This window comes from Cydia strobilella, chromosome Z (genome assembly GCF_947568885.1).
Source record: "Cydia strobilella chromosome Z, ilCydStro3.1, whole genome shotgun sequence".
Classification (NCBI taxonomy): Eukaryota; Metazoa; Arthropoda; class Insecta; order Lepidoptera; family Tortricidae; genus Cydia; species Cydia strobilella.
In genome coordinates, this window is record NC_086068.1 from 8,635,280 (window position 1) to 8,656,945 (window position 21,666).

Genomic DNA, 21,666 nt, shown 5'->3' on the forward strand with positions numbered 1-21,666 from the left:
AGCTCGATGATACCATGTATAATATTGTCACCCGACTTATGTAAGTATGTAAATTTTCAGCTTCATTGGAAACCGGGAAGTGGGTCAAATTTAACTTGCAAGATTTGACACGTACAAACATAGCTAGTTATTATACATACATTGCAAGTTAAATAAAAGCTTGTAAAGTCTTCATTAAGTAGTACGCGAGTATGAACTGGGGTATCGATATAAAAAACTTAATTCATCCACAACTTACATATACCACCACCCTAATATACCTACACATGTAACCCCAGTTACCCCAGGCGGGCATAAAGTTGTTAGTTGCATATTACATTAACTTATAAAATATTAGTGTTAGTAGAATTACAAAAACCAATCTTAACCTACATTACATACCTAAGTATAAATCTACCTATTTTACTGCAGTGTGGAGTTTTGTCCACTGCTGCAGTAGAGGGGAGTCCCACCTATCCAACAACGCTATCATGATACTGTTAGCGCTGCCCCGCCAGCGGCTAAGTAAAGAGGCGCACCGCTTCCGCATGATGGCCGCAAAGCCGTCGACTTGCGCCTCCGCAAACATCCCGAAGGCGCTACAGTGACGAGGCATTACAAGCATGGAATATTGATATCTTTGCGGTAAATAATTTAGATAGCAAGCAATACGATTGTCAAATAAAAATAATATTGTAAATACTTGATAAGGACAGTTGAGTAAAATGAACGAATAAACTTTCGTATTTTAATAAAAGTTTACAAAGTTGCCACCGTTAATGTTTCAAGTTACGATAGGACTACGTATGTAATTATACCTTATTAAATTATGGTCGGTCTGGATATAAGGCCCTACCAGTCCCTACAATGATATTTATAGAATGAACTAGAGTAATGAAAACTTATAGGTAATTAGGTACGTATGTATAGCTTGTGCTCGAGTGAATCTACAGTCCTACATGACAAAAAATAAGACGGATCCACTACTGCTAATTATTATCGCTCTTAATTAATATCTAAATCATCTTTGTGTTGTGTAATGCCGCTTCTTATGAAGCGTGGTATGATTATAGTAATGATGTCCTTCTCCGGACATTAAACTATACTTCGTTTATTAGCATTAAAAAGAACTCCACAGAAGTAAGCGTGCAGTTCTTATCATGCTCTTTAATTGTCAATAATAATGAAATTATCTAATGTAGCATGGTCAATACTTATAATTTACTACAAAATTTTACCGCATATTACCCGATTTGGAACCACAAGCTTACTTCTGCGAAATTCTTTCTAATGCTATAGAAAAACGAAGTATTTTTTCATAGCAATTGTTTCGGTTCAGCGTTTTAAGCGTAAAGAGGTAACTGATAGATAGAGTTCGCTTTAATAACATTAGTAGGGGTGGTTGTCCTTACCTACTTAATGTCGCCCCTCGATCATTAATATGATAGAGACATGAAATTTCAATTATCGTGGTAGGCCCTCTGGTTGCTTATAGAATCTGAAAGTGTAAGTAAACTGAAACTTACTTATAGCCTTTGTGGGGGCTTCTGAGAATTCTTCTGGGTCGTGTCGACTCGGCATCGATCGGCTCCCGCGTGCTGCAATAAGTTCAACCATGTTGTACTATTTTATCTAAAGTATATTTATCTGCACAAAATAGTACATTATGATACAAGTGTGCTACGTTGGTCATTACACGAGGCGATATTGTGCGCGCGAGCTGTAAGCGAGCTAAATGGCTACTGAATCGGTAATAACGCTGGATTGCTTGAAACGTTGCAGGCAAATTATGAGAGTGGATGCTATACGAGTCATACCAAATGTTCGAATACAACTAGGTACAATAACCAATTTGTAAAATAACCTTCTGTCTGTCACTTTGCACAGTGATATTTTTGGCTTATTTTTCAAATTATACATGGCTCTAGATGCCTGAAACTGCTTTTATCTTATCTAAAAACATCAGATTACTGTGCAATAGTGTGGGCAGGCCCAATACTGAACAAATAATAACATATCTTTTTGTTTCAGACGTTGCGGCCTTGTACGGCTACGTCGTGTCGTCCTGACGGCCGACGTCAACGTCTATTACGAACTATAAATTTTATTTTTAGTGAATACTGTTATTTTGTGTTTAAGTTTTTTGTGCTTTAGTTATTGTAGATACTGTTACGGTAAGTGGATGCATGCCGCAACTCAATCAGGCGATGGCACACCATATCTAAATTTTAATTGTGTACAATGCGACAACTCTTTTAAAACGCAGAGAGGCCTCAATATTCATATTTCCAAAAAACACCGTCTTTGTATCAGCCAAAATGATGCCGTTTTAAATTTAGACCAACCCTTTTTGACCACCCCCCTTTCTGACCAACCAAATTCCATCCCTTTCCATTCATACCTTAGCGAACTTAAAAATAATGTGCCCGTTGTTAAAAGAGTTCCGCGCGGCGCCAGGATCACAGTCGCTAATCACCTTTCAGGCCTAATTATAAAATGTGTGGAAAATAATCAAATTGATGATTGGCATAATCTTTTCCTTTTTTCATTCAAAACCCTTCATGCCAAAAAGGATAAGACAATTTCTTTAACACAAAAAATCAAAAACAATTGCGTTTCGAATACAATTCCACACATTTCTCGACCTTCTGGATGCGCCTCATCCACTTTCAATAGAACTAAATTAATTGAAAGTAAAATTAGCGACGGCGATCTTAAAGGTGCCGCTCGTCTTCTTTTCACAAATGACGTGCTATCGCCAGATACTCCTGATACCCTCTCGGCTTTACGTGCTAAACATCCCCCAGCTCCTTCAGTACCACACTTGTTTGCCCCACCTACATCTGACCGGGCCTGCCTCCAAATCGAAGACAAAGACGTTATTGACGCCATATTTTCTTTCAAAAACGGTTCGGCGGCCGGCCTGGATGGGATCTCGCCCCAACATTTGAAGGATCTAATTTCTCATTCCGTGGGCGACGCAGGTGTGCAGCTTATCAGTTCCCTTACTAAATTAGTAAATTTTATGTTTTCAGGCAAAATTAACACTGAAATCCTCCCTATTCTATACGGTGCAAACCTGATCGCCCTAACCAAAAAGGACGGAGGGGTGAGACCCATTGCTGTGGGGTCTACTTTACGACGTCTGGCATCAAAAATTGCGGTTAGACACGTTAGATCAAAATTGCAGTCCCTTTTTGAACCAATACAGCTAGGTTTCGGCACGAAAGGTGGGTGCGAGGTAGCCGTCCATGCCCTAAGGACCTACCTTTCACTCAATGATTGCGAAATTGTAGTCAAAATTGACGTTAAAAATGCTTTTAATTCGGTTAGTAGGGACACTTTGCTGACAGAAGTAAAGGACAAAATTCCAGAGCTATACAATTACCTTTTCTTTTGCTATTCAAACTCATCTAAATTAATGTACAAGTCACATGAATTATCTTCTGAGGTTGGCTGTCAGCAGGGTGACCCTCTCGGGCCAGCAATTTTTAGTTTGGCTATAAATCCAATTATTAAAAATTTAAAATCAAAATTCAATGTCTGGTATTTAGATGACGGAACTCTAGGAGGCGACGTGAATACTGTGCTCTCTGATTTGTCTTTTATTAAGAGTAGTTTCGAAAATATTGGTTTAGAACTGAATTTCAGCAAATGTGAACTCTTTATTCAAAAACCTTCTTGTTCTTTGGCAGACTTACAACCCAAATTTGACGATCTGGCTCCTGATATCAAATCAGTAGACAAGTATTCTCTTTGCCTCCTGGGATCTCCTATATTCGAAGAATCTTTTCCCGGTTATATTTCTAACTCTATAACTAAATTCAAAAGTCACACGAATCGCTTACTCGAAATTAGCCCTCATTATGCTCTTGTGATTCTTAAATTTTGTCTTTTTGTCCCTAAATTTACATATGTGCTCCGCTGCTGTCCTTTTTGGAAACATCAAAATTTATTGTCGCCTTTAGATGATTTGATCAAAATTAGTTTAGAGACTATTCTAAACATTCAGCTAAGTGAGCCTTCCTGGTCTCAAGCGTCCCTCCCTATTCGGTTTGGAGGTTTAGGAATTCGCAAAATTTCCAGTGTGGCTTCCCCAGCCTTTTTGGCGTCCACTCATAGCACGTCTGGTCTCATAGGAAATATTTTAAGGGCTTTGCCCACAAACTGTGAGATTGCGGGCTTTGAGGACGCCAAAAATGCTTTTAAAATTGCTTGCCCGGGAAAACAATTTCCAGACAACCCAAATTCACAAAGGAGTTGGGATAATGTTTACTGTGATTTAACTTACAATATTCTCCTAAACAACTGTACAGGTCCAGACCGCGCGAGGCTTTTGGCGGTCGGAGCCCGGGAAGCGGGTTACTGGCTACATGCCCATCCTTCGCCTAATACTGGTACTTTCTTGGATCCGGCCTCCCTTAGACTGGCGACTGGTTTGCGACTCGGGGTTTCGGTGTGTACGCCACACATATGCTCTTGTGGCACGGACGTGGACCGACTGGGACACCATGGATTATCTTGTCAAAAAAGTGCCGGCCGTTTTTCAAGACATGCGTCGCTTAATGACATAATCCGTCGGTCTCTTGCCACCATCAATGTACCCGCTCTTCTTGAGCCGACTGGCATTATCAGAGATGATGGCAAGAGGCCCGATGGGATGTCCTTGGTTCCTTGGAGCTTGGGACGGATGTTGGTGTGGGATGCTACCTGCGTAGACACACTGGCACCGTCCCACCTCCAACGGACTAATGTAAAAGCGGGCGGAGCGGCGGAAAGTGCCGAAATTTTAAAACGTAATAAATATAAGAGCCTCGGTAGAGAGTATCATTTCGTTCCATTTGGAGTTGAAACTCTAGGTCCATGGGGTCCCAGCGCGCATAAGTTGTTTGCAGAAATCGCGAAGCGTCTGGTTGACGTAACTGGTGACCGAAGAGCTGGCGGCTTTCTCGCACAACGTATCAGCATTGCGATACAGCGGGGAAATGCCGCCAGCATCCTTGGTACAATGCCTCAAGGGCCTATTTTAGATTTAAGCTAGTTATTAATTTCGTTTACGTAGTACCACTGTATATATCTTGTATGTAAATAAATGTATATAAACTAGGTACTATGCTATCCAAATTTACCAGGTGCATTCAATACATCTTAGATCACTGGTTTCCGTTAACAGTTAAAACATTGTTGGGATAACTAATATTAAGTATCTACGCCGTAGATCGATGTATTAAACCAAGTAGAAGTCAGTACTATAGGCGCGTTTTATGATTCCATATGCCTAGTAGAAAACCGGTGTTGAACCATTGCCTCTAGTTGGTTTATCTTTAGTACTTACCTATACCTATTATACAAATTATGTTGTAGTGTTAATTAACTAGATGTTGGGTAACTGTTGGGACAATGTTATTGTAAAGTTGTCATCTACACATCACACAAGTTGTCATGTACACAGTTTGCCAATAAAGTATTTCTATTTCAAATGTTACCAATAGATTTGGGCGCTTCAGAGAACTCCTCCGGGTCGCACCGGCTTGGCATGGGGCGGCCAGCGGAGCGCCGCCGCCCGCCGGAACTAGTCGTGATCGTGTGCTGAGCTGTGGCGGTGTATTGCACTGATGCTAGTTGCTGCAACAAGAAGAAAACAAACATTTACAACGCATAGGTATTCTCTAATTGAGATTAATTTCGTGATTGTGAGGTTATTTTCTGAAGCACTGAAAATACGTTTCAGCCGGTTTCTTCCAAACCAGAGACTGAAGTTCCGTGGACGTTAACGTTATTTTAAAATATCAGCCTCTATTAACTAGGTGAATTCAATGAAATAAAATTTTGAACAATTAGGCAAAACTAGTTATCACGAAAGCACTTTACGAAAAATTGCTTTGATTGAAAAAATCCAGCTAAAACCAGTTTTTATCAAGACGTTTCGGAAAACTAGTTTTGACTGGTGAAAACGCGTTTTCACCAAAGCGTTACTGAAAATTAGTTTTAACTACGAATAACTAATTTTCACTCAAAACGAGATTATACGGTTTTGGCCGAAGTAACAAGCAATCTCGTTTCCTGTAACATTAACCCGAGCATTAGTATTTATTATTAGATTAACTCGAGGATACCCTAGGAACTAATACAAAATATAAAATGGTTTATATTTCAAGCCTACTTCACTTTAATAGGAGGCTTAAGAGTCCCCAGCTTGCCCGGGGGCCGCATTTCACCTTCCCATACAAACGGAGTTTCGTCTCATTTTAAAACTACGTGTTGGATTGTAATGAAACTTTGCACATACAATGACATGAGGTACATCTGTTATTAGTTTATATAGTTCCAGTTTATAAAACAAACGACATAGAGCAAAAACAAGTTTTGTATGAAAAACTTAAATTCTGTATTTTTAACTATGGTATTTGAAGCCACATAAACTAATTATAGACATAGATATACCTTATCCTATTGTAAGTACAAAGTTTCAGAGCAAATTAGTTATTTGTTTTAAAATGAGGGCGCAACTACGTTTGTATGGAGAACCGAGCTTGCCGGGGACCCTTAAGTTAAAAGAGTAGATTGCCATAATCACTTAACGCGACCCGACCTCATAATATACCTACCCTTTTAACAACCGGCAGTTAGCGAGCCATCGGTGTCAGCGGGCATTTTTTTATTCCGAATTTCCAATCCTCTTATAGCGTAAACGCGAACAGATCCGCACAATTTTCGACCCAACTGATAATAAATCTTACTAGTATTGCTTTAGAAATGAAAATCGGTTGCGACAGTTCAATTATTTTGCTTTCGGCCCTGTTGGTTTCGGCCGTATTAAAATTCAGGAGCGCTACTAGAATAAGGCACTAAGTCCTTTTGTATCGCTTCTATGCTTGATCATTTTACCTGAGGGCGCGGAATTGTGAAATTCGCTTGATTCTTGCCGCGTAACGGAACCTTTCACGCCTGTTTGCCCTATATCAAAATTACGACCCCATTTTCACAGTTAAAACACGAATATTGTTGGTTAGTGGCGAATCATTATATTATTTAGTGATGTCGAAAGGAGAATAAATATATACCGTAAACTCAGGTACCGAACAACTATAGCCCTTAAGTACAACTAATATGGTCAAGTTTTTAACGTTGATTCTTAACGAGCCTTTATGATTTGTACTCGTCACATTTATTTTGGACCTTAGATACACTAATGCTCTTCTTCTTTCCCTGTTCCCTTTGTTTGGGGTCGGACCTCCTCACTCTTCTGCGCCAAGCTACTCTGTTTTGGGTTGTCTCTTTAGACATCTGGGATCTTTTGAGGTCTCTTTCTGTTTGACCACCAGGTCGACGGACGGCGGCTAGGCCTCTCTTAAGTTCTGGAATTTTCAATGCGACTTTGACGACATTATCATCACTGTTCACGTGGCCGTACCACATAAGACGATTTTCAGTGAGTTTTTCAGTGATTGGTGCGACTTTAAAGCTCCCCCGTATATACTCGTTCCGAACTTTATCCAATCGGGTCACACCTCCCGCCCATCTCAACATTTTCATCTCGGCTACATGACACTTCTGCTCGTATGCCTTTTTGACTGTCCAGCACTCAGAGCCGTACATTAGTGCAGGACGGACTGCCGTCTTATAAACTTTGCCTTTAGTTTTTATGGGCATACGTGGATCACAAAGTACTCCCGTCAGCGATCTCCATTTTTGCCAAGCGACGTACACTCTGTGATTGACGTCTTTACGATTGACGTATTTTTTTAAAATTCATTATTTAATATTCAGACGAATTAAATATTAAGAAGAATATCTTATGTACCATTTTTTTTGGTAAAATGAAATGTTGTTTTATATAAATCGAAGCTATGAATAAGGAGCACAAGATCCCACTGTTTGGGGTGTTTTTGCTCCTACCTATTATAGTTTACTTAGGGGTGCAAAGATACCCCAAACTAATAGGCCCCGACAAAAAAGAGAGATTAATTTTATGGCTAACGTAGCAGTTCATAGTAGATTGTTAACCAAGGGATGAAAGGCACTCATTGAAAGAAATGATGCCTTTCACCCGAGTTAAACACTCTACTTTTCATTTCGAATACAAGGAAAATAAAATGCATGTGTTTTTTTTTAAACATGACTAAGTATACTTTTTTATAGTATTTCTTGAGGGTACTTTCAATTAACAATTCAGACAAAAGTATCGTTGTTTATCGAATGCAGTGTCAAATATCAGAATGAAAATTGTATAACAAATAAATTTAAACTCAAATTTTAATTGCTTATCGTGAAAATGCTCTAGTGCAGACATGTATCATTTTCTGCACACCTTTTAGAACAACAATGAGCAGAGCATGAGAAATGAAAAAAAAAAATACAATTTTGTTTATCCGAGCCATTTTTAACCACCCAGGAGCAACGTAGGACCATTTTACGGTAGTGAACCTCGTATTTATTGTCACAGATTTAACCCAGGATACCTAATATATTTAAAGTTATAAACACAAATAGAAACGAGAAAAATATGTATTAATATATAACCATATATAAGCTAACAACACTCGGCATGCATGGGTCGATGAATAGACAACTAAATTGTTCGAGTTGGGTTGAAAGTTTCATGGCATCAGCGAGTTGAACCGGAGCAGTTAGCCATTTGTTATGCTAATAATAAACATACTTTCTATCTTTTTTTTTTTTTTTTAATTTAATTTATTTTCAAAAAAGTATAACACATTTTAAACTTATACAAGTTTCGCCAAACTTGCGTTTAACGGCGAAATGGTGCACTCATTTTCAATGTTAGTACCTTAATCTAAATTTAATGATTAACTTATATTACTAAGGTTAATACTTTTATATTACATTAACAGTGTAAGTTGTAGGTATATATGTTGTTTAGAAACATTTTGTTGAAAAATTCATTTTACAATGCATGTGCTCGAAAAGTGCGTTTCCTACGGAGCCATATCATGCGGAAAGTACTACTTTTCCGCACTAGTGCTTTTTGTTTTCAATTTTTTTTACACTACATATGGTGCTACTTTTTCGCACTAGTGCGGAAAGGAGCACTTTTCGTGCTTATGTCGAAAGTTTAAAGGGCCATATGTACTGTAAAACGTTGTACGATACACGTGCGAATAGGTAATTTGCAACTCGTGTCGATTTAAAACACTCCTTTTAATAATTAAACTTATTTGCCATGATATGTTTTTTTATTTACTCGCACAATGCATAGTAAAACATTGTATGATACACGTGCGTAAAGATGATTTCCGACTCGTATTCCTTTATACACTCGCTCGCTTTGCTCGCTCGTGAATAAAATTCCACTCGTCGGAGATCATACACTTTCCGCACTTGTTGCATAAATAGCTATTTAAATGTACCTTCTTTTACCGTACCGATTTAATATTTTTGAATGTTCTGTCTGATTTTGTCTGTATTTTCTGCAAAAACTAAAAAAGAAACCACGCATGGGTAGGAAAATCATAAAGTCAGATGTGAAAGAAGTCAACTTTTCAAGAGCCAAATAAAATTGACACTTTTGTTGGTCAATATTTCGTGAGCAAAGAGGGCTGATTGAAGTATTTTTTCTGATTTGACCTTATGGAATTTCAAGTCCAGCTTTTAAATTAGGATATTATAATTACAAGCTTCTTCCATCGCTTAGATCTAACTTCGACAAATGGCGATGCTTTTACAGGGAAAATAAATTTTATGTTCCCAGTAGGCACTGATTAAAATAGGACCATTCAGACTTTAAAATAATGTAGTAGGTAGGTTGGTAATACTTGATTTTTATTAACTGAAGTAGGGTAAAGACACCAGTAGTCAGCCCTTTTACGAAATTTCTATGTTCAAGATCGTTTGATTTGCTTACTAATTGATCTATAAGAATTATTAAAGTTTTTACTGCTCAATAATTTCATATAGTTTAAGTTTTGTAAAGAATAAAACGTTTCTAAACGTTGCTTTTTGAAATATTTAATTAAATATAATGAAAGTGCGTTTTTGCGAGTAATCAACCCCCTGTGTACCAATAGACAGCCTTCAAGTACCCAGTGCCCAGCCATCCCATTTTAACGGCCGGCTAATAAGTGTGTTCTGAGTTCCGCGACGTCAATGTACACTGGTCAGCCACAGGCTGACTGCTAGTTAGTTACCTATTAATAATGTAAATATTTAAAGGTGCTTGGCTTAACGACTTAGATTTCATTTGAAAATATAAAAAAAGTTCTGATTCCTATGGTCAGCCTCCCCCGGCTGACTTCTGGGTTTATGACCTTTTCAAAATTACTGCCATAAACCCAGTAGTCAGCCAAGGGAGGCTGACTATTGGATTTCGTACAAAAAAGTAGTTCCTAATAGTCAGCCGCCTTAAAAAATTTACTTTTAATTTTACTTTTAGAATAAGTATTAAACATGTGATACAGTCCACATTTTTTTAACAAGATATCATAATTCGGCTGTTAACGACTTATCAAAATACCATGTGACACTCCAAAAAAAATGGCGCATATCACATGATCCTTCATGTCAGAAGACATCACTTCTTTAAAGTAGTGTTGTGGTTCATGCTAGACATATTTTTTTAAATTAAACTATTTTTCAATTAATAGTTTATCAATCTATAATATCACCTACTTTTGACATGAAAAGTAGAAACGGTTTGATAATTACAGCCAAAAATAAGCAACAAAGGCTGACCACTGGTGCATGTCTGAGCACTGGTGCCTTTACCCTATCTAAGTTTTAAGCGTAGGTAAATTTGTTAAGGACCTATTTAATATTACCTGAACCTTAACTAAACATTTAAATTACAATAAAAAACACATTAAATAAAATAAATTAACTAGTTATTGCATTCTCAAATTAAGCACTTTACACTGTTCAACTGAACAAACAAGTAGCCGAAAAGAAAACATCCTTTTTTGAAAGTCAGTTTAAGAAACGAGAGTAAGCGGTCACGGTCGGTCGATCGATGCATAAATGTGCCATCACAAACCATGGTGCTCCACACCTACAGGTATACCAGGCAAATAGGGAAAGTCTTTCTCCTTCTTCCCCTAGCGAGAGAGACAAACGGCGATATTACGGCAATAAGGGATTTGGGAATATGCTTTTATTTTGATCAATCACTATTCTAGCCTGAATTCGCACTTCGGGCATACGCGCCTCGGGGATATGCAACAATATCGATTTCCCAGAATCGTTCTAAATTTTCCTTAACTGATCATGTGCAGAATTCAACCTGAATATGATAACTATTATGGCTCTGGTAGGAAAAGGTTTTATTTAAAATATTATTATTATTTTATAATCTCTTAAAAAGCAAAAAATTTGCCGTCTCTGTGAAGTCTTGGTAACAAATAAGAATATTAATATCAAAACTTACGTATTTAAGTCGATGATTGAGATGTGTGAAATTGACGTACCTACTATGAAATTACCGACATTTCAAAAGCTGAACTGGTCTCTGTTACTCTGTGACACCAAAACTCTATAATAACTAACTACTTAAAATATGAACAACAATCTTAAAATATCAATTCAGGTTTAATACACCATAATATAACAGACGCTAGACACTGGCCCGGCGCGTTCAAGCCGCAGTGTAAGGCCTGTCGAGTCTACGGAGCTGTCCAATCCATCAATATCGCCAGGGCCTGTCGACAGCTCGTACATAATGAGGGATAGTCATGCTGTCTAATATTGATGTAGTTCCAAATAGGTTGTTTGTAATATGGTTATTTAGTACGTCTTGGCTGTAATAGGAAAAGTAGGTACTTGATAAATGCCTGACGTAAATTATTGTTATTAGTCGTATGATATGCATAAAGAAGGGCAATCAAAGTATAGCTTTGAGGTCGCTAAGCCTGACGTAAACGTGCATACAATAGTTGCTTGACGAAAGTGGAGGACCCGCGCGAAATCGCTTTTTCATACAAACGTAGTCCTCATTTTCATCTGTGGATCATTTTTTGGTTCATTTCATTTCGTCACACTAAATCAATATGTAGGTAGGTTAGGTTTTTTAGGCAGCTTCAGATGCCCGAAGGGCAAACCGTCCAGAAATAGGAGCATTGGTTGTGAAGTTTAAGTTTTTTTAAAGCATGGTCACCCGAACGAAACCCACAACATTTGACGTTGACGCTATTAAACGCACTAACAAATTGCCTTCGGCAATTTGCAAACCGCTTCGCATTTATGAAATGACAGCGCCGTATGTAAACGGTGGTTTCTTACAAAATGCCTGCGACATATATATAGTAGTATGACGGTTTAAAAAAGCACGAATCACAATCTTTTATCTTCTTCGGTCGTGAGCAGTGAGCCTAAGTACTTGAATTTGTTCACAGTGGGGATAGGTGCTGATTCGCTGTCAATGATTCCGGAGTCGTATCTCCACTGAAGGGGCATTTCAAATACTCGGTCTTGCTCCTACTCACTCGCAGACTAAATTTTTGAAGCGCCGATTTCCAGGTATTTAGCTTTTCCTGCAGGTCAGTTGAGGTGTCAGGACAATATCGACGGCATAAAGGTATGTCCTTGGTGAGATAGTATGTACTACATGTGACAGAACCCTGATGGACGCCTACTTTGACCTCGAATGCGTTACTTAGACCTGCTAGGCTACGAATTCTTGAATTAGCCGTATGTAGTACCTATATTTTGGTATCCTCTGAGCACGAAGAGCTTGCCATACTAGCCTGCGGGGTACACGATCAAAGACTTTTTCAAGATCAATTAATGTTAGATGTAGGTTTTTTTGGTTTATCATATGCTTCTCCATCACGATTCTAATCGCCTGAATGGCGTCGGTGGTGGATTTGGATGCCATAAAACCGAAATGATTTGGTGATATACTAGAAAGTGTGAGACGTTTGTTTAAAGTTCGTTCCCAAACCTTAAGGGTATGCGAAGTCAATTTTATGCTCCTGTAATTTTCACACAGTGCCACGTCGCCCTTGTTCTTATAGAAGGGAAGTAGGTACATAACTTTGCGGCCATGATTCGGGAATGCGTTCTGTTCTTAAAATAGTGTTAAATAATACAGTGAGCCACGCTATTCGTACAGTCGAGTGCTTTCCGGTTTTTCATTTTGTCGATCGCTTCTTTAACTTTTCCGGATGAATATTCGATATGGGTCCGTGTGAAGGATGACTTACGTTAGACCGGGCCGTGTCCGGGCCGGAGCTTCCGGCGCTTCGTTTTCTATGGAAAGCACCACGTGATCACCTGTCATGTCATAGGAAAGTAAGCGCCGGAAGCTCCGGCCCGGACACGGCCCGGTCTAACGTGAGTCATCCTTAAGGGTTCTAGATATGGATGATCTTCGCTCGGGAATTCCTGGTTTAAGAGTTGATTGTAATATTAGTGCCATCTGTTTCTAATTTCTACATTATCTGTCTGTAGTTTCTGGTCACTGCTATTTATATATTTATTAATTTTGATGTCCAAAGTAGCCCTGTGTCTGTATTTGGTTATGTTTAGGACTTCATGTTCATTTTTAGCGTTTTCTAAATTGTTGTAGAAGGTTTGGTTCGACTTTTTCTCTCCTGTGCCACACAGCTTTTGGCTCGTTTCTTTGCCTCTATGTATCTTTGTCTTCATCAAGTTGCGAGCGCTGCTACTCTTGGAACGTCTTCTTTTTGTTTGCCAAAGTCTCTTTCACTCTCTCATTCCACCAATCACAATCTTTTATAAAAATAATTTGATTTGTTTATTAGTTACTTGCTTCGGGTTTGTGGGATTCGAAATAATGAGTTAAATTTCAGTACGGCTACCATCAGTTTGGCACTGACATAAACGCCATCGAGAACGTAATTTACTTTCTATGCCAAAGCATATTTCAGTGCCAAATTGATGGTAGCCGTATTGAGCCACAGTCGAGACGCGTTTTACGATGGCTATTTGTATCTGTGTAGGTACAGATTTTTTAACCTATGATTCGAAGCTTCTTGACTCCGCCCATAAAATTTGTGCGCAAACTGTACTTAACTTATTGCAGTCTCCCCCAGCTGTTTTCTGCTTCCAGCAAAAATACCCACAGACTTAAAACCAAGTTTTCAATATTCTTCTGTGGTATAGCGAACGACACAAGCTTTTAAGTAAATTGGATAATATTAAGAGGTGTGTACGTTGAATAAGCTAATTAGCAAATTTCATGCATTCACTAAAAGATCTCCCCTAGGTATCCCCCCTTCACTAATCTGAGGGGGGAAGGGTAGAAGCCGTGCACTGCCACGAGACAGTAAGTTTATTTGTTTGTTCTGCGGGAAAAGTTTCATAATAAAAGTAACAAAATTAAATATTTTTATTTTTTTACCGAAGTTTCAGATGGGTGCTTAGCCAACTTGCAATCGTTAACGCTCCGTAGCGAACGAAACGCAACTGTCACCGTCGCACTAGTGTGGAAGAGTGATAGAAAGATGAATACGATATGCTACGGAGCGTTAACGATTGGCACGTTGGCTACGCGCCTTGGTTCTTTAATCGCTAAAACGTTTTTAACGTAACAGATTCACTGAAGTATTATGAAATACGTCTTCTTAATTGAAAGTGAAGTAGGTGAATATCCATTGTTGAGGTTCGCAATTTTGTGGACCTTAATTTTGTATTCTTTATAAGTATGATATTATGCTTTAATAGCCCATTACTATCGTTCAAAAAGGGGTAGTGCCTTACATTAAACAAAATTCGTCTGTAAGAAAGAGCATTGTATCACAGTGAAATGTAGCACTGTATCACAGTGAAATGTAGCATTGTATCTCAGTGAAATTTAGCATTTTAATGAGCTATAAACTTAATCTCATAACGTGGGTCAGATAAAAAACAAATTCACATGCGTGACAACATTTCCATTTAGGTATTTACTAGTTTTACGTTTCAACCCGTTTGATGAGAAGAAAATAAGTACAAGTGCTGGAATAATATCCCCCCACCATTAAGATGAATTAAAACAAAAATATCATTCAAGTTTCATTTGAAAAACACCTTTTAAATAAACAAAACTTAGGAATTCCGGACGGGTACTTAGTTGCAGATTACCGGATGTAGTCTGTAGGACGTTCACTACAGCTGTATTTGTTAATACTACACATACGCATTTAAGTTTTGTTTTTAATCTTAATGTTGCTTTATTGTATCTCCTGTGTTTCTTCTGTTTTAATATGTGTGTATTGTGGCAAACGAATAAATGGTTTATCTATCTATCTATATATCTACCTAATTACCTATATGAGGTTATCGGGGTGCAAAACACGAAGTGGAATTTGAATTTACTAGACCAGGATATTCAAGAAATCACACTTAGATACCTTATGTTCTCAATTTTTTGTTATAGTCGAACACCGGGTGCACTTGCGTGTGCGCGTTGTGATTATGAATCCTCCTAAGAGACTTCACACAGACCACGCGAGCATTTCTAACACTTATAACCTAACCGATGTGCGACCTTTACCTACACTAGGTATTACCTCGCAATCTCGACAACTCACTGTTTTTGGCAGACTATTTACTAATGAAAATCAGGGTGTTCTGCCTTTTCGCCGAAGTTTTATTGTCCAAATTTCACTTGTCAAACCAACTATTCGGCCTTCAGACAATTGTACTATTGTTCTACGTTAGAGCACTAACCTCCCGGACGCTTCTATGCGGAGCTCGACCTTCGGCCTTCGCATTTAGACACTTATACTATAGGTAGTTCTGTGTTTGAGTATTAACCTTCCGGACGTTTCGGGCCTTCGTCCTTCAGACACTGTACTTTTGTTCTATATTTAAGCACTAACCTTCCGGACGCTTCGGGCCTTCATCCTACGTGGAGCTCGCCCTTCGGCCTTCGCAATTAAGACACTTGTATCATTGTTCTGTTTTTGAGCACTAATCTCCTGGACGCTTCGGGCCTTTGACCCTACGCGGAGCTGCTATAATATAATGATAGCTGATCTCACCACGTTCACGTAAACCATTGCGGCTGTGTTCCTGATACATCCTAACCCCATTTTTGCACCACATCAACGCGAAAAAAATACTAACTAAAATATCTTTGTACGAAAATAAAGACGCAAAGTACCTAACAAGTATTCACTTATAATTAACGGCTATATCTCTGAAAAAAGTTGCAACTTTTTTGGCACTTAATGTATAAGGTCAACTGTCACACAATACCCAAGCATGTGGATACCGAGTTTCATGGGCGCCCCTGCACAAGTGCCGAAATAGATATTTTTTTAATACACGCCGACTATAAATAACGGATAGTACACGCTACGGATAAACTAAACTTTATTGAGCAGAATTGCTATAATAAAATATCCGGTGCGAATGTGGGTACCCGCTATTTTGGGGCCACGAAAATTATTACAATAGGTATTTAGTGAGAATAGAAAAGTTCATATTCAAGGTAAGAACAAAATACGAGTAACAACCTAATAAATTAATAATAAGGTTTAGGTACTTTTTCTTTGATCAAGATCTGTATTTTCATGTAAGTTAATACTTAGATAAGTATTTAGTCAGGTAGTGGTTTACACAACAGGATATCAGAAATATAACCAATTCTGTCAATAGCTAGGTAGGTAGTTAAAGAAGACACATTTGAAAATAGTAGACGAAAACAGCTTGATCTCCCGTACAAATTGTGAATCTCACCTTGTTTTACTGACTTTTAATTATTTTCCGAAAATACTTAAATATAATATAATTAGTTTGCGCTAAAGATACATTAGAACATAATATATTGTTGTTTTTTAATTGAGAATTTTTGAGAAACAAATTATTTATTAGTTAAAGTAGGTACATCCACATTATACATTTGTAACAGACTATAAACATTTTAAAGGGTAATAAAATGGTTTAGGCGGAGTATGTCACACTTTTAGGAGGTCACTCTGGATTTAGGTAATGTTCTGAGAACGTCACATTCTTAGTACGTCACTTTCTGAGAACGCCACATTCCGAGGACGTCACTTTCTGAGTTCATACTTTCTGAGTAGGTACGTCACTTTCTTAGCACAGTAAGATTTAAGCGTACCTATACCTGCACGAACAATAGATACCAGCAGTCCAGCAATCATAATTATTAGCTGTACGGCATACCGCCGCTTTTATGTATTTCAGGTTGTTTTTTGTAGCCATTAAGGGGAAATACGAATCTATAGACGATAACGGGAAACTGCCTTAAGGTGACGTTCGGATTCAGACTGCAAAAGCAATACTGCGACAGTATTGCACGCGACATTACTGCAGACTGCATTTATGTGTGTTTAAAAGCGGCCGTATGCAGTACAGCTAATATTATTGCTGGTATTCATTGTTCGTGCAGGTACACGTTTAAATCTTAGTATGCTAAAAATGTGACGTACTCAGAAAGTGACGTCCTCAGAAAGTGGCGTTCTCAGAAAGTGACGCACTTAGAATGTGACGTACTCAGAACGTGACCTAACTCGAATGTGACCTAAGTATGTGACGTAATAAATACTGGTATTCTCGACAATAACGGAGTACCTAACATTGACTAAATACTTGTATTATAGGTATATGCTACGACTTAGGTATGTATACGCCTAAACAAAGCCTTAGAGCGAATGTAAAAGTTTTGCAAGATGATACTCCATCCAATCCCAGGCCGGAGATTTTCAGATTAGCATGCAAATTTTCCATACCGAAGTATAGCTAAATTGACTTTGGAAAACCTTGACGCTTCACTTGGTCCCCGCTCGTTTGTAGCAATAATAGACCCGTGGCACTAGCAATATTTGAATGATGCGTTTAAAAAAATGGAGTTTTTGCAAGTGGCATCTTACGTTTGATATTTTTAGCATTAAAATAAAACTATGAAAACTGATTATATCGCGTATATTGAATTTATACTACATTCTGACGTTTCGAACCCTTTACAGCGTTCGTGGTCAACGGGTGACTGAGGAAAAACTACAAAGTGCAAAAATACCCACATACTAAAAATAATGAACCATCATAGACTATAAACTTTAAGGCTGGTTGTACATGCAAAATCGGTTCATAAGGCTAGCCTTATGAACTAGTATATAACTAGTTATATATGTACAACCATTCCACTATATATGATCATTGTCAAGAGGGCGCTGTTATTCTCTTGTATAGGGTGACAGTTCAATACAATATAAAAAAAAATAGTTCCAGGGAAATTCCGCAACATGCCGCGTGATCATATATCCCTGGTTAGGTTTTATATATATACGCGATAAAGCTACGCCGGCTCCAACCCTACACCTCGGACCCGAGAACATTTAATTTCCTCCTAAATTGTAGGAGGGAATTGTAGGGGGAGTTTTAGCATTTTCAATTATTGTTATTGGTCATTAATGTGTCATGATAATGTACATAAGCAATGGTATTGTTTCCAGAATAGCTTTTACCCCAGTTTGTGTCATTTCAGTCCATTACAACCTGAACTGAAGTCTGATTAAGAGACGTGTGTACCTAATATGTATTAACATTTTTGTGTTTTCAGAGTCAGGGTACGAGTAGCTTCGTTGTAAACTTTAAAAAAAATATTAAAATGATTAGAGATCACAAATAAATATGCCGTGACAAATAAAAAACATTTTATTACATTAAGTAAGTATCATAAAATAATAGAATATATGAATTTGAACTATAAGTATTTTATAAAAAATCAATATAGAGTTTTCGTACCATAGGATTTCTCTCGATTCCTCGGCAAACTCATAAAATACAGACAAAGTAAGGCACAAAAAATTTAGATTTAAAATAATAAAGTATGTAGTTCAGTTACAATTCTCTACGTTGAATTTTATGACATGTTTATTTTCATTATTAGAAAATAGGCAATTTTTCACATCAAAACATAGTAAAACATTAAAAAAAAGACCAAAATAATTTTATACTGATTTAAACTGACACGATTTTCACTCATAATTTAAAACTAATACGGGACTTAATCGCGTACAAACTTACGTTTATTTATGGTCTGACGTTTCGAACGTGACGTTACGTTCGTGGTCACGCCTCAGTCTGCCTGTGACCACGAACGTAAAATCCCGTATTAGTTCTAAATAATTTTGTTTTCGTAAATCGATTATGTATTACATTTCAACAAAACAGTAACTGTCTGACAACTATTTAAATACATACAGTAGGTACCTAATTCATTACTTAACGCAGTATGTTACGCTCCAAACAATAAACAAAGCAGTACTTTAATTATTTATTTAACCACGACATTGGACTGTTCCTTCTGGCTTTGTTATTATTAAAACAGTTTGGTCCTTATGGCCTCGTAGGTTCATCGTTCTTCTCTCACACTCACTCGGGACCGCGGATATCACGTTTTTGAATTTAATTTGTTGTAAGTTTTAACAAAAAAAGTAATTAATTAATTCCCTCAAAAATTTTAATGATATCAAAAGCTAAAAGAAACAAAACGGTATCAAAAAAAGTTAAATGATATATAAAACTATTTGATGCGGGAGGTATTCATTTTAAAGACCAGTTATAACCGGTCGTCCCGAGGGTAGAATTTGTTTGTAGAATTGGTCAGCGAATTATTCCATTCACTGGAGTGTGCTAACAGTGTTGGCGTATACAAAATACACAGTACTTAGTAGTAGGTAGTTCTTGGTTGGCAAAAGTTAATGTTCTCGAATGAGAATAGTTCCCATACAAGACGGAGAACATTCTCGGGAACGGCATAATTCTTCACTCGACGAATGGAGGAAAGGCAATTTAGGTTTGTTGAGTTACTGTAACCTTACCATGAGTTTTTTCCGACCGTATTTGCTAGCGATTACGTATCTATATATCAGTACGAGTGACATGCAGTTATATTTAGTGAGTTTACGTAGACGCTAACTTAAACGGCCGCAGTAAACTTATGGTACCTACGTGTAAGTACCTACTGTTCTTGGAAGCTTACTGTACGACATGGTAGCCAGTGTAGCCACGTGTCCGTACTACTACAAAAGCTTGCCTATATGGTCAACTTTACCCTCAAACACTGAGTAAATTCGAACACGCAGTGACGCCTATTCAAATTTATGTATAATTGAAGAAATTTTAATCAGCTGACTGCTTAAAATATACATTATTTAAGTCTATTAAAACAAACCCCTCACGGAAGTTTTGTTATTACAATTATTTAAGTCTCTTAAAAATTCTTAAATAATTATAAGTACCTATTATTAGTTAGTATCCTCTAAATATGTTAAAGTAGGTACCTATATAGTGGAGTCAGTAGGTAAGTATATAAAGTTTAAGCCACACTAAATGCACATCCAAATTTCTCTATATTTGCGTGAATTTTACTTATATCATATTGCATACCTGTCTGCGAAGTTACAACTTGATAACAGTTTCCGTTTTTACGAAATATTATTTTTTAATACAGTTGCTCAAAAAGTGCTGCCAAAAAGTAAATGAGAAAATGAGAAAATAAAGTTTTTCAAACTATATCGTGTTACATATCAAATGAAAGAGTTCATTGTGAGAATCTCAAATATATTGTTTTTTATAATTTTAGGATGAACAGTTTAGAAGTTATTCAAGAAAATATGCAAAAGTCTAAAGTTTTGAAAAAAATACACAAAATAGATATGTACCTATAGATCACAGGAAAACCTATTAGAAATGTGCAGTCAAGCGTGAGTCGGACTTAATTATTAAATTTTTGATCCAACTCCTACGGGTTTATTAAAGACATTTTACGCACGTTTCACATAAAAAATGTTTAAATTGTGTAATGTACGGAACCCTTGGAACGCGAGTCCGACTCGCACTTGGCCGGTTTTTATTGAATGGGTAGGAAAATTATTCATAACAAAAGGTAGACACGATAGTACATACTCGATACATTGAGAAACTGTTTGAAAAGGTGTAACATTGGGTGTAACTTACAGCTCTGCCGACGACAAGGGTAATCGGTAAGGATATTCCGGTCGGTTAGATCCTTCAATCCACGAGTATACAATACAATACAAGTCTTGTGATAATACAAGGCTCCGCTTGCAAGTCGGTGCTCAACAAATATTTTGGACATTATTGAAGATAACCTTCGTTGACACAGTTTTGATTGTTTATGATTTTGGTGCCTATTCCAGCAGTCTATTTAGTAAAAGTACCGTATGGTACCGTACCTCCACCAAATATTGGGAAATGCTATCAAAAATCAAAACTTTAAAAATGTGCCAAAAAACGGGTAGAGTGAGTTTAAATTGTTGCATTTTTAGCCAAGCTCGGTGACATACCCGATCATTGAAGTCGAAAGCGACCGTCCCTCGGCCCGCCACGTACTCTTGAAACTGAGATATAACGCAAATGATCGCGTAGATCTGTGGACAAAACACAATGTACAATGAATGTTTACGAAACTTAAAAACAGTGTGGGTAATGTAATGGGTTCTCGTCATTAATTCAGCCTTAAGACCTGTAAACTAAACGATCAAGTAGGAAAATCATTACCTATCTTCATAATCAGTTCTCTTAATTGAGATAATTTAATCTTTCGTTTCTGTTTTTTTTTTTAGTAAATTTTTGGATTTACTTACGCGCATGTGCATTTTTGGGACTGAATTTTACTACAATGAATTGTGATCGGTCCAGTGCCAAAAATCAAGCTATATTGAAAAAGTTCCAGGAATCATCGCTGTTTTCACACATATTCATACATACATACATACATACACCTCATAGCCATACACG

At 37.5% G+C, this 21,666-nt stretch overlaps 2 protein-coding genes across 2 annotated transcripts in view; one reads left to right on the forward strand and one right to left on the reverse strand.

The window, feature by feature from the left end:
• The window catches only part of LOC134754391 (uncharacterized), a 70,109-nt gene that overhangs the window by 17,554 nt on the left and 30,889 nt on the right, over positions 1 to 21,666 (reverse strand). Inside the window, exons 6-8 of the mRNA XM_063690696.1 lie at positions 21,213 to 21,296; positions 5,466 to 5,604; positions 1,506 to 1,577 (exon numbers count right to left, since the gene is read on the reverse strand). Of these exons, the coding sequence (XP_063546766.1) occupies positions 1,506 to 1,577; positions 5,466 to 5,604; positions 21,213 to 21,296 (295 nt within the window). The remainder of the gene's footprint in view (positions 1 to 1,505; positions 1,578 to 5,465; positions 5,605 to 21,212; positions 21,297 to 21,666) is intronic.
• On the forward strand, positions 1,850 to 4,782 carry LOC134754054 (uncharacterized). Its single transcript, XM_063690112.1, has 2 exons — positions 1,850 to 3,142; positions 4,296 to 4,782. The coding sequence occupies exons 1-2, from the start codon at positions 2,162 to 2,164 to the stop codon at positions 4,551 to 4,553; spliced, it is 1,239 nt and encodes a 412-aa protein (XP_063546182.1). The 5' UTR covers positions 1,850 to 2,161; the 3' UTR covers positions 4,554 to 4,782.